Source organism: Myotis yumanensis, unplaced genomic scaffold (assembly GCF_028538775.1).
Source record: "Myotis yumanensis isolate MYYU_CA2020_CCGP unplaced genomic scaffold, mMyoYum1.0.hap1 SCAF_14, whole genome shotgun sequence".
NCBI lineage: Eukaryota > Metazoa > Chordata > Mammalia > Chiroptera > Vespertilionidae > Myotis > Myotis yumanensis.
In genome coordinates, this window is record NW_027223765.1 from 43,418,136 (window position 1) to 43,436,093 (window position 17,958).

At 41.6% G+C, this 17,958-nt stretch overlaps 1 protein-coding gene and 1 pseudogene across 10 annotated transcripts in view; both read left to right on the forward strand.

The window, feature by feature from the left end:
* The first annotated feature begins 1,637 nt into the window (after positions 1 to 1,637).
* Positions 1,638 to 1,887, forward strand: LOC138992849 (small Cajal body-specific RNA 13; annotated as a pseudogene).
* Positions 1,888 to 12,766: 10,879 nt separating this feature from the next.
* Positions 12,767 to 17,958, forward strand: part of CCDC66 (coiled-coil domain containing 66) — a 71,303-nt gene continuing 66,111 nt past the window's right edge. For 6 of the 10 annotated variants that reach the window (XM_070390798.1, XM_070390799.1, XM_070390800.1 and 3 more), the window contains exons 1-3: positions 12,773 to 12,838; positions 15,300 to 15,364; positions 16,027 to 16,052. In XM_070390798.1, the coding sequence (XP_070246899.1) occupies positions 12,828 to 12,838; positions 15,300 to 15,364; positions 16,027 to 16,052 (102 nt within the window). In that variant the 5' untranslated portion in view covers positions 12,773 to 12,827. Of the gene's footprint in view, positions 12,839 to 13,404; positions 13,430 to 15,299; positions 15,365 to 16,026; positions 16,053 to 17,958 lie in introns of those variants that run through there. The other 4 variants (XM_070390802.1, XM_070390806.1, XM_070390804.1 and 1 more) reach the window with 3 other exon arrangements.

A 17,958-nucleotide genomic window follows, 5' to 3' on the forward strand; every position in this document is an offset into this window, starting at 1 on the left:
AGCCATTTATAGGAAAAGCTAAAACAAAATTTCGTTAGCCCTGGCTGGTTAGTTCAGTTGATTAGAGTGCTGTTCCAATATGTCAAGGTTGTGGGTTTAATCATTGGTCAGGGCACATACAAGAATCAACCAATGAATACATAAATAAGTGGAACAATAAATCTCTCTCAAAATCAAAACAAAACACAAAACAAAGAAAACTTGCTTTAAATTATGTATTTTCCTTATTGTGAGTTACATAACATGATCCTCAATATCATACCACAGAAAGCTACAACTTGGTAAAATTTGACTTAATTTTACTGCAAAATGTTTATTCAACCTCTAGGTATGTATCAGCTAAAATACAATAAAAAAGTAATCATTTGTGTCCTCAGGAAAGTAGGTGACCTCATGAACCCACATTTTAAATTTTCTTTCATTAATTGAGGTACCCTGATATCACAAATAGGAACAGGTGGAGTCAACTGTAAATCTGTGTTTGTGTCAAACTTGCCAGATGCTGAGAGAGAAGTTGCCACTAGGGTATAACATAGGCTCCTCCAGCCCCTGGTGTTTCGCGCACTCTGTTAGCTCTGTAGCCATACTCTTCATTCAGCCCTCAGATCTCAGTTTTGGCACCTATTCTGGTAGAAAGTCTTTCCTCAGCTCCCAAGTTAGATCAGGCTCCTTTGTTGTACACTCTCCTAGAGGCATTCATTTCCTTCAGAGCATTTCTGCGGTTTGCAATTGTATAATCATTAAGTTAAATGATTATACAATTGCAAACCACAGTTCTACCCTAGAGGGGAGCAGAGCCTGTGTCTGATTTTCTGGGTCATCTCAGGCCTACCCTCAGTCCTACCCTCCAGGGAAGCAGAGCCCCTGTCTGGCTTTGCTCTTTATTGAAGACTAGAGGCCTGGTGCATGAAATTCTTGCACAGGAGGGGGGGGGGGTCCCTCTGCCCAGCCTGCACCCTCTCGCAATCTGGTACCACTGGCTCCTAACGGCTTGCGTGCCTGCCTGATCTCCCCTAACTGCTGGCCTGCCTGATTTCCCCCTAACCATTCTGCCTGTCTGCCTGATTGCCCCTAACTGCTCGCCTGCCTGCCTTATCGCCCCTAACCACCTCTGCCTCAGCCCCCGCCGCAATGGCTTCATCCAGAAGGACGTCTGTAATGATGTCCGGAAGGTCGTTCAGCTGTCCATTCTACTTAGCATATTACGCTTTTATTATTATATATATATCTCTTTCTCCTAAGAAGCACCTGGCACATAGCAGATGCATAATGTACTCATTGAAGAAGGAAAAGAAAAACACACTAGATTTATTTTCCTAGAGCCACCCTTCCTCAGGTCCAGCCAACCTTACTAAGAGCAAATGGGACCCTGGCTGGTTTGGCTCAGTGGATAAAGTGCAGACTGAAGGGTCCTGGGTTCAATTTCAGTCAAGGGCACATACCTCGGTTGCAGACTCAATCCCTGACCCTGGTCTGGGTGGGTGCGGGAGGCAACCAATGGATGTGTCTCTCTCACGTCGATGTTTCTCTCTCTGTCTCTCCTCTTTTCCACTCTCTCTAAAAATCAATGGAAAAATATACTTGGGTGATGATTAACAACAACAAAAAAGAGCAAAGAGGGATGATTAAAGTTACATATTCAGTGCCCTAAACTAAGCACATCAGACTTGCAGAAGAAGCCTGCACCAGAGGAAGCTGAGGATGACTGCGCAAAAGCCAGCCCTTCCACGTGCAATTTCCCTCTGATAGTTCCTGGGTACTGTTGCCACGGTGACAATGACTGTCCCGTGTCATTTTCTATCCACCAACAGTAAGAGAAGCTTTGCAGTTGAGATATCATTTAACAGACAGAGTGGTTCCTGTTGGACACTAAGTACTGCTACAAATTTTAAAATAAATAAATAAAGTTATGTATTTGGAAAGCCATCTGATTGTGACCATATGCCTCAAAGCAAGTCCATCAGATCTGTTCTGGAATTTAAATTTTCAGGGGATTACACAGGAGGACAAACCCTTGGAGGTGCGGCTGTCATCTGGAAGGAATGAGGCCCTGTCGAGATGGGCTGTCAGCTTTTGTTCCATTGGGCCCTTTGGGTCTATGCTCTCTGAGATATGAGTCTCCAACTTTAAATCCTGTGAGCTACTCCAAAAATTTTTATTTTTGCTTAATTTTGCCAGAGTTCATTTCTTTTGCCCATAGCCAAAGATCCCCAGCTGTTATATCTTCCCACTTCTTTTACTGTGATCAGATGTGAAGACTTCTACATTGCATACTTCTCAAGACTAGGGATTAATGCTGTAAGTTTCAGAAGAGCAGCTAAAGGAATATACTACATTTAACCAACGCAAATGCTCAAACTAAATGGTTGTTTCCACCTGTCTGGGTGGTTTGAACTCACCCAGAGCACACCCTTTTCTAGCCACCCCCCTAGTGCGTCTCTAGCACACCTTCCTGAACCCCAAATCTTCCTTCATTTTTCATGTCTGAGCTGTGATGTGTGGTTCCTTTCACATCCAATGACACTTCATCAAATTCAAACAGCTTTTTAAGCCCCACACCCCTAAAATAATAACACCCCAGTCTCATGAACGCCCTCATTTCTCTCTAGGTTCTTACCTCCACCTCATTCTTCCTCCTTCCCTTCTATCAGAATAACAGACTCCTTCCCATCAAGGCCACCTGCCACCTCCCACCTGTCTGGTCTCTGTGGTTCCATCCTTTGGGTCACAGCTAGCATTCATTGAGCCACGGACAGTTCCAAACACTTTGTGTGAATTACCTCTTTAAATTCTGAAAACATCCCTGTGAAGTTGAAAGTATTATTGCAAGTCAGGGAAATAAAGCTCAGAGAAGTTCATTAACTTGAGTAAGTTCTGTAAACATTTGGTCAAGACAATTTAACTCCTGAGCATGTGCTCTGGAACATATTTTTCTGCCTCAATATTTTTTTTTCTGCCTCAATATTTTTTTTTCTGCCTCAATATTTTTAAAGTTTCTCAGTATTGTTCAAATCAGCACACCCCCCTCCCAATGAAAAATTTTCTTGATTCTACATCTTCCTGTGGCCTTTTTTTAAAAAAAATCTTCCAGTTTTCACTGAATCCAGGTCCAGGAGCCACTTCGGCCACTTCTCAGCTTTTCTCCTACTTAATTGCTGCAGTACTAGTCATGCCAACCATTCCTCCTTAAAATTTGGGGCTTTCTTGGTTTCCATGAAGCCTCTGACACTTGCTCTTTCTCTCCTTCCAGGACCACATCTTCTCAATCACTCTAATAAATTCCTTCTTTTTTCTGTCGACCCCTTAAAAATTGGAATTTCTAAGAGTTTTATCAATAAAAGCCCAAAACTCAATTTCCCCCCACCCCATTCACATCTTTCAATCCTTATTCCTTGTTCTTGTTAAAGCAGCATATGTCACCCAATCTGCCTCTCCCTGTCTGCCCCCACACTCTCACCCAATGGTTAGAAAATCCTGGTAGTATTTTTCCTCTGTAGAAGTTTACTTTGGGTCTTTTAAAAATATATATAAGTTTTCACTGATTTTAGAGCAAGAAGAAGGGAGAGGAAGAGGAGAGAGGGAGAGAAACATCAATGTGAGAGAAACATCGCTCAGTTGCCTCCCTAGGAACCCAGACCAGGGACTGAACCCAAAACCTGGGTATGTGCCTTGACCAGGAATCAAACTGGTGACCTTTCAGTACTCAGGATGATGCTCAACTCACTGAACACTAGCCAGTGAGTGTTGAAAACTGGTATATCTCCTATATCTCTATTTCACTTTTTAAATATATGCAGTAGTTATAATAACTTTTTATGTCATTCTCTGTTAATTCTAACATCTGTGTGGGTTCCCAGCCAGTTTCAATTGATTGATTATTCTTCTTATTGTGAACCATGTTTTCCTATTTCTTTGTATGCCTGGTCACCTTTAATTGAATGCCAGACATTGTAACTTTTACCTGGTGCGTAGTGAATATTTTTATATTTCTATAAATCTTCCTGAGCTTTGTTTTGGCATGCACTTAAGTAACACAGACACAGTTTGATCCTGTTAGGGCTAGCTTTTTTGATTAGTTAGGCAGGTTCCAAGCCATGTTCAGTTCAGGGATAATTATTCCTTAGTCCTGAGACAAAGCCTTCCTGTTTGACCTGATCTGCCCAGTGCCATGAATTATTGGACTCTCTAACAGTGTGGCTGATGGAAGGAGGTACTGCTCCTGGCTCTGCAGGGGCATCAGGCACTGTTCACTCTACACTACTTGGCCTCACACGTGTGCTGATCAGTACTCTGCTCTCTGTCCTGTGAACTCAGTCCTCTCTGCTCTGTCCTAGGAGCTCAGCTGTCCTGATCTCTCCAGACTCTTAGCTCTATCTCCTCAGTCTGGGAGACCATGAGCCCAATCAGGTTTCCCCTCCCTCGCAACAGTCTGGAAACTTTCTCAAGGCAGTAAGCTGGGGCAATCAGTCATAAGGCTCATCTCATTTGTTTCCTTTGTCACAGGGATTTCTGTCCTTTGTTGCCTGATGTCCAGTGTTTTGTAAGCCATTGTTTTATATATATTGTTTTATATCCATTGTTTGTTTTATATATATTGTTGGTTGTTGTTTCAGGTAGGAGGGTAAAGCCAGACTTGTTATCCCATACTGACCTGAAAAGGAAGTCTATGAAATCTAATGGATCAGCTTGTCTCAAACATTAGCAATTCATTTTCTTTTCACTTTACCAGAGCCTTATTTTTTCCTAAAATATTAATCTCTTGTTATTCCCCTGCTCCAGATCCTTTTATAGCACCCTGATTGTTTATAGAATAACGTTGGAGCTGCTTAGCATGGCATATTTTATGCCTTCATGACGAGGCCCCTTCCCATCCCTCTACCGCCCCCACCCCTGCCATTTCCCCATATGTTCCATTGGCTCTAACCAAATCAAGGTATTTATAGTCCTCTCCACCCCACTAATCAGCACTTACCAGCACCTGCCTCTGGGTCTTTGCCCACATTGTTTCTTCTGCCTGGAATATTCTTTCTCATCTTCCACCTGGTGAACGCTTCTTTAACCTAGAAGATCCCTTTAAGCACATGTAAACTTTTGCCACCAAGTACAATTGCTCCCCTGCCTATTGTACCACTATGAACTAAATATTGTGCATGTCCATTTTATAGCACTTATCACTCTGTATTATATTTATTTGCTTATCTGTTTCCACTAATATATAGGACATTCTAAGAGGGTAAAGAATGTACTTTCTTTTTTTTTTTTAATATATTTTACTGATTTTTTACAGATAGGAAGGGAGAGGGACAGAAAGTCAGAAACATCAATGAGCGAGAAACATCGATCAGCTGCCTCCTGCACCCCCCCCCCACTGGGGATGTGCCCGCAACCAAGGCACATGCCCCTGACCGGAATCGAACCTGGGACCCTTGAGTCCGCAGGCCGACGCTGTATCCACTGAGCCAAACCAGTCAGGGCAAGAATGTACTTTCTTTATATGCCCACTGTTCAACTTAACCAACCAATAACTATTTTCTGAGCTCTTCGCCATGTCAAGGCACTGTTCTATGTCATAGAGATACAGCATTGAATAAGACAGAGTCCTTGCCCTCATGGATTTTACATGGGGGTAAAAGAGGCAGTTAATGCATGTAGAAAAGTATAGCATATTTACAGAACAGAAGTTAGGATGTTGTTACTGTCCTCTGGGGAACAGAGGTGATATTACCTTGGAATAGGATGAGGGAGGAGAAGGGGGAAAGAACTGGATCCATGTGAGATGCATTTCTGAGATAAAGTTAATGGGGTTTGTACATGGATTTGTTGGAGGTGAGGAGAGAAAAGAAGAAAAATGATGACTTTTATATGATAGATGCCTAAAAAACTCATGTGTGAATAAGCTCCTTGATAATTGAAAACTAGTTTTAAAAAGATGAACCTATGGATTTGGTTCAGAAGCTAAGTGGCCAGTAGACTAGTTACTAGAGAATAGTAAACATGGAGCAAAATGGGTGAAGGTGGTCAAAATGTACAAGCTTCCCGTTATAATATAAATAAGTCCTGTGGATGTAATGTGTAGCATAGTGATTATAGCTACTAATACTGTATTGCATATTTGAAAGTTGCTAGAAGAGTAGATCTTAAAATTACTAATAAATAATTATAACTGTGTAGTGATGGAAGTGAACTAGATTTATTGTGTTGATCATTTTGCAATATATACATATATAGAATCATTATGTTATACACCTGAAACTAATATAATTTTATATATCAATTACATCTCAATAATGAAAAAGAATAGTAATATTGAGGTTACCCTTACTTACTGTCTGACCTTACTCAACTCATGTAACTTCTCTAAGCCTCAGTTTTATCATCTGTAATGTAGAGATAATTCTAGTATCTACAGTTGAGTTTTTCTTTTTTTAGGAAGAAATTGAAGTAACACTTTTAAGCTATTTAGTACTATGTCTAAAATATAGTAAGTGGGAGCTTATTTCAGTATGTTACTAGTGAAACAACCAATCATTTGTTCAAGAAGAATATCATGATTAAAACTTTGGTGATTCTCTGTAAAATAAAGTTAGGTAATTCTTGCTGTGATAAATAGTTTGTGTTCTGGAAAAATTAACAAAGCTTTCAAAAATATATACAAAATAAAATAACAAAATTAAACTGTCACAAAAACCTCTCCCACTGAATGAAAATTCTATAATGATTTAATACCTCTAAGCATCTTTCTAAAGTGCCCCATTTTCAAATATTTCTAACACTGGGAGAAAAGCCCATCTGGTCAATCTCCTGGATGAAGCAAGGAGTTCTCAGTTCTCCTGAGCCTTTGGGGAGAGTGGGGAGAAAGGTGGGTGGACCCAAAGAGAAGATGGCTGTGTCCCCAGCAGGGAAGGAATAAACAAGGTCTGTCACCAATTTCTTTGGAAATTAGGAGCAAACGAAGACAAACACTGGTGAACAAAATGAGAGAGAAGAGTTTCAGATTAGGAAAGAGAATGAGAAGGAAAGAGAAACAATCAGGGCCTAATGAAGGGCAGCTCCAAAGGCGGGGAAGGGAAGGTGTTGGGTGATGGGTGTGTGTACACATTCTGTAAAAGGGGAAGTAGGGGGAGACAAAAGAGAACCCTCCAGGCGGGTAACAGTGAGAGTGGAGGGAGCCTCGCAATCCCCACGAACACTCATCCGTGGTAATATTGTGTACTGATGGTCACAATAACCCTAAATGCTAATTGCTATTATTACCTCCATTGTACAGGGAAAGAAATTGAGGCTCAGGAAAGCCAGTTAGCAGGAATTTGAATCTGATTCTGTTAACCAGGGCTTGTATTCTCCTGCGTCTGGCTGCACTGCCCCTAGTTCTTGCTAATGCAGCGGTTCTCAACCTGTGGGTCGCGACCCCTTTGGGGGTCCAACAACCCTTTCACAGGGGTCACCTAAGACCATCGGAAAACACATATATAATTACATATTGTTTTGTGATTAATCACTATACTTTAATTATGTTAAATTTGTAACAATGAAATTGGGGGTCACCACAACATGAGGAACTGTATTAAAGGGTCACGGCATTAGGAAGGTTGAGAACCACTGTGCTAATGGGAGGAAAGCAGCAGAGTCAAAAGAATCTGCGGAGAGGAAATAGAATCTGGGAAATGAGGGAAATGCAAACAGAAAGTACTGGCAAAATTTTGTATCTACAGTTCTTAAACAAAAATCGATTTAATCTTTGTGTTTAACTTAAAAAAAAAAAGTCTTGCAAAAAAATGTAATCTTACACCGTGGAAATAAACCATGAAGATTCTTAAGTACTTTTCTGTAAGGGGATTATTTGCCAAAGACAGACTGGAAGTACTAGTTCGGACAATCACTCAAATCTTGTGAGAATGAGGGTTGCTCAGTATCTCTTAAGAGGTGATGATTCCCAATTTTTAATGGGTTTAATATAATTAGAAAATATGTCTCTAAATCCCCAGGAAGAGTCATGACACTATAATTTTATATTTTCTATGTTAACCATTTAAAATCACAGTTTCTTCAGCTAAAATAAGTCTTATCTGTGAACATGTCTGCATGTTATTATTGTATAAGAAACTGGACCTACACTGCCATCTGCTGTGTCACGATTAGGTGAAAATCTCCCACATAAACTGGGCTTGAGCAATGCAAAATATACATATGAAAGCCTGTATAACTTTGCTTTGTGGACAATTAGTGCAGTTATATATTTCAAATTGTATTGTAAGCATGAGGAGGGATTGTGTGTGTGTGTTTACTATGACATGAAAAAAATAATAGATAATAATGTAACAAAATTTGTGTCCCTACCACCTGTCCTTGAGGAATCTGTGAGACCTTTAGTGGATGCCTGATATGGTGAATACTATTGAACACTATATATACTACTAGAGGCCCGGTGCACGAAATTCGTGCATGGGTACAGTACCTAGGCCTGGCCAGCGATCGAAGCACGATCTGGCATGGAAGGGCAGGTCCCAGCTGACCTCTGGGCCCTGGGCAGCACCTAGGCCTCTCGGCCCCCACACGCACCCCCCTCCGCCTGAGTCATGGCACCCGAGTCCCCACGTGGAGATGTGGTGAGCATGGCCAGACGCCGCAGGCTGGGGGACAGCATGGGCCTCTGGGCCACCCAGTGGTGCCGCATGGAAGCTGGGCAGGCAGCGCTCTCTCCTGGCCAGCCTCGCAGACTGGCTCCTGCGTGAACCCACGGGGAGCTCCACTGGTCCCTGCAGTCCCGCGGCTGCGGCCTGGCTCACGAGGAAGACACTGTACGGGTGCGGGGTGTGCTCCTTGCAGGCGCCTGGCACCTGAGCCCGTTTCAAAGGGCACCTGGGCCCTTTGAGCATGTTTCCTTTGTAGCTGACAGGATGTTAAGCTTTCTCAGTAGAGGGGGCTGGAGAGACACTGCAGCAAGAAAGAGTCCTGTTCCTGAGTCCAGTGTACTTACATGGCAGGCTCCCCAGAATCCAGCTCCTCAGCAAATGAGGCTTCCCCCAGTTCCCAGCTCCTGCTGCATGGAGTCTCCAGCCCCCAGCACTCAACTCCTGTAGAGCACAGTGGTCAGCACACAGCCACCTGCAGTTCCCCAGCAACCCGCTCAGGCAGTTTTGTAGTGGAGGGCCCCTGGGGAGACACCTTCGTGAACAGATTCCTCCGGGACCCTGGAGAGGCACAAGCCTCCAGCAAGGTCTATATCTCAGTCCTGGGGACAAGGAGGCTCTTCCGTGGGTATTTTGTCTAACTGATTCTTATATCTGTTATTCCTGTAGTTTTTAGAGCTCTCTTTACTTCTTACTACCCAACCCCTCATTACACCAACCTCCTGTTAGAGTTAACAATTCTCATATTAAACGTTCCCTGTTCAAATTATAGCGTGACTTCTCTCTCCTGATTGGACCCAGGTTGATGCAAACCCCCAGAAGCAAAATAAAAACATGATTTTAACTTAAGACTACCTTATCAGGCACTTGATAAAAGCAGCAATTTATTCATACAGAGATGAAATACACACAGTATTTAAAGAAGGAAATGATTTACACATTTGGGATTTAGGTGACTAAGCAAAGTAAATGCATATGAAGAGATAATTCTTATGCTTTTTTACTGATATAAAACAGTTCAAATAATCATAATTACTTTTGTTTACTTTGTGATGAGCAAGATGTATACATTCATCATCTTAGGAAGGTCTTGCACTGCCCTTAAAATTGACTTAATTGAAAGTTAAATTCAGGGGAGTCACAGACAACTAAGTAAGTTACAAGCTCTCTTCCCTTCATAGTAAAAAGTTTTCAAAACCTACTGTAATTTTAAAGAAAACATTTCTTTTTTAAAAATATGTTTTTATTGATTTCAGTGAGGAAGGGAGAAGGAGAGAGATAGAAACATCAATGATGAGAGAGAGTCATTGATCCACTGCCTCCTGCACACCCCACATGGGGATCGAGCCCATAACCACAGGCATGTGCCCTGACCAGGAATTGAACCGTGACCTCATAGTTCATAGGTCAACACTCAACCACTGAGCCACACTGATCAGGCAGAAAATATTTCTTTGTAAAAACCCTCTCTCTCTCTCTCTCTCTCAATCTCTCTCTCTCTCTCTCTCACACACACACACACACACACACACACACACACACACACTATTGGTTCTGTTTCTCTGGAGAACCCTGACTAACACACAGGGATTCAAACAGACATCAACATTCACTGCAGCATCATTATTCACAAGAGCTAAAACATGGAAACAACCTACCTGCCCGTAGAAGAATGAATAAACAGATGTGGTACATATAATCACAATGGAATATTATTTGGCCATAAAAAGGAGGGAAGTTCTGATATAGGCCACAACATGGATGAACCTTGAACATTATGCTAGAAAGAAGCCAGGGACAAAAGGACAAATATTATATGACCCCACTTATGTGGAATATCTAGAATAGACTAATTCATAAAGAGACAGAATGAGATTAGAGATTTCCAGGTCTGGGGAAAAGAAGGATTGGAGAATTGTTTCTTACTGAGTATACAGTTTCTGTGTGAGGTAATGAAAGAGTTTTGGAAACTGATACTGATAATGTTTGCACAACATTGTGCCACTGAATTGTACACTTGAAAATGGCTTAACTAGAAATTTTTGTTATAAATATTTCTATAGTAAAAAAATAAAATATGTAAAGGCTAATCATTTATTAATAAATATACTATGTTTTTCAGGAGAGAGAGAGAGATAGAAAGAGGGAAAGGATCCTTAACGCCACGTGTAATCCTTGATTGGCTCTGGCTTTCTCAATAAAAAGCTGTAAGATATTCTTAGCATAAGCGGGAAAGTTAAATAGAGATGAAACATAAATAGGGACAGAAAATTTGATGTTATCATGAAATTGCTAACTTTCTTTGGTGTAATAATAATGCTACGATTAATAGAAGATCATATTCTTAGGAGATACATACTTTTAATGTTTACGGGAAGTGTTATAATGTCTGTAACTAACTTGCAAATAGTGATGCCAAAAGAAGTGTGTGTGTGTGTGTGTGTGTGTATTTAGGGGGATGGGGATGGGTGTGCCTGCCTGCTGGGGGGGGGGGACGGGGGGGGGGGGAGAGAGAGAGAGAGAGGATGATAAAGGAAATGTGCAAAACATTAACAACTGTCAGATCTAGGCAGAGGATACAGGTGTTCATTGTACTATTCTGTCATTTTTTTTGTTTACTTAAACATTTTCATAATAAGTTAGAAACAAAATAAAAAATTTAAAGTCACACCATCCTACCTCCCAGAAATACTCCTGTTAACATGTTGCTTTAAATCCTTTTATCCTTTTTTAAATTTATGTATAGATATATAGATAAGAATTCCTTAAAAACAAAAACATGGGGTCAAATGTACATTGGTACCTCTTTATTTATTCAGTCAAGTAAGTTAACAAATGTTTACTTAAACATATCCTCTACGTCAGGGGTCCTCAAACTATGGCCTGCGGGCCACATGCAAATACAAATATTGTATTTGTTCCCGTTTTGTTTTTTTACTTCAAAATAAGATATGTGCAGTGTGTGCATAGGAATTTGTTCATAGTTTTTTAAAAAACTATAGTCTGGCCCTCCAACAGTCTGAGGGACAGTGAACTGGCCCCCTGTTTAAAAAGTTTGAGGACCCCTGCTCTACGTCCCAGGTACATAGTAAATATTAAAAATCTCTTTGAGTTTCCACTGAATGTCCCAAGAGAATTCAATGTGCCTAATTTATTACAACTATAGTTTGTAAAAAACCACATAAGAGTAGATGAAAAAACTGTGAACTTTTAGTAACTGCATTGTTATCCAGGGGCATCTTCATCATGAAATATAATCCAGTCGAATTTCATACAGTTGTCATTTTTTTTATTTTTGCTGTTCATTCGTTTAAGAGAAATATGTACTGTCTATACTGCTCCGCGATCGAGGCGAATGACGGCAACTGTCTGCCCGGAAGCTCACGCTGACGCAGGATCTCCGATGCATTAGGATCTGATTGGGGAGGTCAGAGAACCGGCTCCTATTCTACCCGCTAGTGGCCTCCGGAGGCGCTCAGGGTGGTATTTGGAGGAGGAATATTAGACTCAGGTCACAGTAGATTGGGTCCTGCATGGGCTCTGGATCAGCGAGGGACCCTTGGACAAGTTGCTTCACCTCTCTGTGCCTCAAGGATGATGTTGTAAAGCTTAAATAGTAGACACGAGGCGCCTAGATCCACGTCTGGCACCTGAAAGCTTAATTTGCTGAGCACGTGTAACTGTTGCTGCTAATTTACACAGAGCTACAATGTGCTAGGCTTCGTGCTTGAGGTCAGGGCAAGGAACAAGCCATGCCCTGCACCCGCCCTAGTGGTTTCCTCCGTCCCCTTCTCACTTATTGTACACTTAAACAAGCCTCTATTCCGGGTATAAAACTTAGAAAACGTTAAATTCCTAAAAACCTGTATGCTTTTTGTTTCTCCCTGTTTTTGCCACCTCCACCTGGGCTGAGGCACTTCTCTGAGGCCTTGACCTCTGGGGCGGGCAGCATTCCAAGGCACGGAGGCCTCTCCCACCCACGTGTGCGGACCCGGAGCGCCAGGTGGGGCACGGGAAGCCGGTCCCCGCACAGCTGCACCCGATGTGCGCACCCACCAGCAAACCCAACCCCGATTGGTCCTCTCTCCGCCTCGCCGGCATGGCTGTACCCAATCGGCGCCGAGCTTCTTGATCCGCTCCGGCAACAGACGTACACAAGGGGCTTAGGCGTCCGTGGAGGGAGCGAGAGGTCAGGCCATGAACTTGGGGTAAGCTGGGGTGGGAAAGGAGCCCCACTTGAGAGGGCGTGAGGCTGGGTGGGCCCCGGGGCTCCCCGGAGAACCTTCCAGGCCTGCGGCGCCCTGAGGTGAAGTGGGCGGGGCTCCGGGGCGGCCTTCACCGTCCGCCACTGCCCTCGCTTTCCACTTCGCAACGGAGTTAAAGCCCCTTTTCCCTCCTGAGGGAGGGGAGGCGTGCAGGAGTGAAGTAAACGCGGGGGAGGAGGGGGATGGCGGGTTCCCGGGGAGGAGCCTGGCCCAGGCCGGTTCTCTGCACCTGCCGTGGGGGTCTGCGGGTCCTGCGGGCGCGCGGAGGAGGTGAACGCCCGCCGCGGGGCCCGGGCCCCTCCGAGCCGGCGTTGCCTGTGCGCCGCGCAGGACCGGCCCCTCCGTGGGCGCTGAGTAAATACAAAGGACTGTTGCCTGTTCATCCCTGGGAAGTTTAATATTTTAAGGAGGCGAAAAGTCACCGAACGCAGGCCACATCACCTCGTCTAGCACGTAGACTTTTTGTTCCAGAATTTAGGGACAAGAAAACAGGGCAGCCGGACGGGATTTACCGCGCGCGGTGCTGCCCAACAGGTGTGCCCTGCGGTTTCATTTAAAGCAGCGGTTCTCAACCTGTGGGTCGCGACCCCTTTGGGGGTCGAACGACCCTTTCACAGGGGTCGCCTCAGACCATCGGAATAACATATATAATTACATATTGTTCTTGTGATTAATCACTATGCTTTAATTATGTTCAATATGTAACAATGAAAATACATCCTGCATATCAGATATTTACATTAGGATTCATAACAGTAGCAAAATTACAGTTATGAAGTAGCAACGAAAATAATTTTACGGTTGGGGGTCACCACAACATGAGGAACTGTATGAAAGGGTCGCGGCATTAGGAAGGTTGAGAACCGCTGATTTTTTTTTTTTTTTTTTAATATATTTTATTGATTTTTTTACAGAGAGGAAGGGAGAGAGATAGAGAGTTAGAAACATCGATGAGAGAGAAACACCGATCAGCTGCCTCCTGCACACCCCCTACTGGGGAAGTGCCCGCAACCCAGGTACATGCCCTTGACCGGAATCGAACCTGGGACCTTTCAGTCCACAGGCCGACGCTCTATCCACTGAGCCAAACCGGTTTCGGCGAGAACCGCTGATTTAAAGTGTGTGTTTCACCGACGTCAGCACGGACTCTTGGTATCCCCGCAGCAGGGGAGCCCTCGGAGCCGCCTTTCCCAGCGTTTTATCTTGGTCAGCACCTCGAGGTGACGTGTGTCCCCCTTGTCCCCCCCAAACACCTCCTTTTCGTGTTCCTAGTCAGACCTTCCCAACCGCGCTCTTCGTTGACTGGCCCGCCCGAGTGAGTTTTGCCTCTTGGAAGTCACTTTTGTCCCACCTTTTTTTTTTTTTTTTAAACTAAAATAGTAAATTAACTTTGTGGGCTGCTATTGTTTTTAGAGGAGTTTTTATGAGGACCTTCACAGATGCACGCGTTTATCGGCAGCGTCTGCTGGGACTCTGCTCTCTGCTTTGACACGCACAGGTGAAGAGTAGAGGAGCCGGCCCTGGCCTGGGTGGCTCAGGGGGTTGGACGCCGTCCAGTCCCGAGCCGGAAGGGTTGCGGGTTGCCTTTCCCCCACACCCCCCCCCCCCCCCCATCGGGGCACGGGCTCCATCCCCAGTAGGGGGCGTGCTGGAGGCCGCCGATGTTTTCCTCTCTCGCCCCCTGTCCATAAAATCAATAAAAAAATCTTTAAAAAATGTATAGCAGCCACAGTTTTTTGTAGCAGGCAGGGCAAAAGTAGATTTACAGTTGTTCGTGTGGAAAGCAATACAATAATTCACAAATAATACAAGAGTCAATTATTTTGAGTACTCAAAACTGTAAAGCTACATTTGCCCCTCCCTGTAGATTTATTGTTGTGATAACATGTGTCAGTAAATGTGAATATATATTCGTTGAACATTGAAAGTATCTGCGCTCAAACAGTGAGTGAGTGGGGTGGCAATGTGATAGCTCATTTTCAAATAATGCACTAGCATGCCATAAAATAGGTTAATCAGGAGACCATTATGAAACTAATAAGTGGAGTTAGACATGCTTTGCTCCTTTAACTTAAGTGAGGAGTTTTGTTAGCATTGCTTTTTCCAGTCTAGAGTTATAAGAATTAAGTGATAGTATAATAACTGAATTAATTTGTTGCTTACCAGTAACAAAATGAAGTGTCAGGTTAAAGATAATTCTTTTAATTATTGGAAAGTTTCAATAATGTGGATCTCCCTGTAGTTTCAGTTTTATCTTTGAGTGAAAATGTTTTTAATTAAAAGAATGGTTTAATATTTACAAGATTCCTGTATAACTCAAAAGAACATTTACTTTCAGGTTCAAGTGAGCATTTCTGGCTATTTAAAATGTTGCTGTTTCTTACAATTTTCTTTCATTTTGCAGAGATGGTTTAAAGCTTGAAACTGAATTATTGGATGGAAAAACCAAGCTAATATTGTCCCCATATGGTATGCTCTGTTACTGGAATCTAAAAATGTTAACTTTTAAAATTCCTATATAAAATTTATACTACTTTAACTGACTTTTTACTTGTAGTAGAGGGATATTTAAATGGTACTTTGAAAAAAAGCAGTTTACCCTAACTTCCTCAAATTGATTTTTAGCCAATTCAGGGTACATCACTGCTTACCACTGTCAGTATTCATGAAATTTAATGTTCCAATATAGTTCATGCGTTATATATCTCTTCATTATATTTGCATATGGCAAATATCCCAATTGCCTAATGTATAATCTAAGTGAAAATGTACTTATGTTCTGTGCATGTAAAGAATGTAATGTTTGAGAAAATTAAATCTACAGTAAGACCACAGTTGCTAAAGCCATTTTTCATATTAATTTCAAAACTCAGAGTATATACTTTGGTAGTCTTCTCATTCACATTATTTTCTTTTTCCCTGACCTATTTATAGTTTTTACCTTGGAAAATAAAAATGAAGTAGAAATGTTTGAACCATACTATAAAACAGCACTCAGGACCTAAAGTTAATGCTTTTTGGGGTTAATATTTCTACTGATAGTAATATCTTAAAACAATGCTAATTTAATTTTATAACTGCCTTAGTCTGTTTTCAGTTGATAGTTTAGTAATTTTTTTTTTCTTTTTTAGAACGTAAATCAAACATTTCTGTAAAGGTAAGCCAAACAAATGACTTTGACCTGACCTATTTTCAAATGTAAAATGTGTTTTTCTTACAGTAATTTGAAAATAATCTGTGCTAAAATATTATAAGGGTTTAGGAGTGATGGTAAGAAGTTATTGTTCCCTTGTCTTCAGGCTGGTTCTTTCACAGGAATGGAATAATAATTTTTTTGTTGTAAAAGCCTTTTAGAACCCTTTTCTCTACTTCAGTGCTGGAAATGTTGTAAAAATAGTGCTTTCAATATGGTAGCGAGCCACTAGTGGTATGTGGTTATTGACTGAGGAAGTGAATTTTAAATTTTATTTAATTTTAAATGTAATAGCTACTGTACTGGACAGTACAGTTCCCAAGATGTTTAAAAATAGATATTTATACTTGAAAACAAAAATATTTTCTTTCATACTCATTCCATTTTTTAAAATTTTTATTTTTCAATTACAGTTGATATTAGTTTCAGGTGTACCACATAGTGATTAGACAATAATAAACTTTAAAAAGCATACTCACCTGGCACAATACACATATAATACAACATTGACTATGTTCCCTATACTATACATCCTCATACTGATGGCATTTTTCCACACCAAAAGGGTATATTTGATTCACAAATTCTTAATATGCATTTAGCTTTCTCCTTTAAGAGATCAAACTTGAGCTTAATGATGATTTTTCTTTTAAATTTTATTTTTTTAAAATCAGGGAACCATAGTGCCTTTTTCTTTCTTTCTTTTTTTCTTTTTGTTAATCCTCACCAAGGATATTTTTCCATTGATTTTTAGAGAGAGTGGAAAGGAGAGGGAGAGACAGAGAGAGAAACATCTATGTGAGAGAGACACATTGATTGGTTGCCTCCTTCGCGCACCCCAACCAGGGCCCAGCAACCTGAAACAAGGTACGTGCCCTTGAAAGAAATTGGAATTGAAGCTGGGACCCTTCAGTTGGTGGGCTGACGCTCTAGCCCAGGGGTGGGCAACCTTTTTGTGAGTGCGTGCCAAAACCAGCAAAATCTCTGACTCAAAATTCTTCTGCGTGCCAACCCTAATTTTTTAAGAACATGTTACGCCTACTTGATAATCTCTTAAGGTGTACGTATGTGAAGAACCTTGAAGAAATAATAAAATTCATTCAAGCTACAAAAACACAGTATATGATGATGAGAAATACATTTATTTTTTAGTGTATACATGTACACTGATAGTCCGACAGAAAACTTTATGACTCCTTTTGATATTATCAGTGGGACTTTTGCTGCTGCATCACTGATGACAGATTTTACATATATTTCGTGACCTTCAGAGATATGCACGAGCTACTACTTTCATCCATCAGGCTACTCCTATTACGAGACTTAACAAAATTCATCACTGAGAACAAAAGCGTATGTGGATGAAAACATGGAGAGTAACGCTGTTGCAAAGTTTTTTAAACAGAAAAAATTTTCTGGAATGGCAGTCCAAGTCCTCAATAGTTTGTTTTTGACACTTCTCTCTGGTACTCCTGTCTCTAATCGCTTTTTTTCAATGTTTTCCAAGTCAACTCTAAGGTCAATAAATTTCTGCTTCCAACTTGAGCTACTCTGAAATTCAATCAACTGCATTTCAAAGTCAGCCATGTCTATGGTCTTTAAGATAACTTGTTATGTATAATTATTTATTTATCTAAGATGCACCTACACTGAATTTATCTGAAATATGAAAAAGTCGATATTAAGAAAAAAATTATAAATGGAAGATTATAAGAGAGGGTTTCACGTGCCAGCAAAAGTTACTGGCGTGCCATGTTTGGCACGCGTGCCAGGGGTTGCCCACCCCTGCTCTAGCCACTGAGCAAAACCGGCTAGGGCCATAGTGCCTTTTTCTACAAAATTACATTACCAACTATTAAAAAAATGTTTG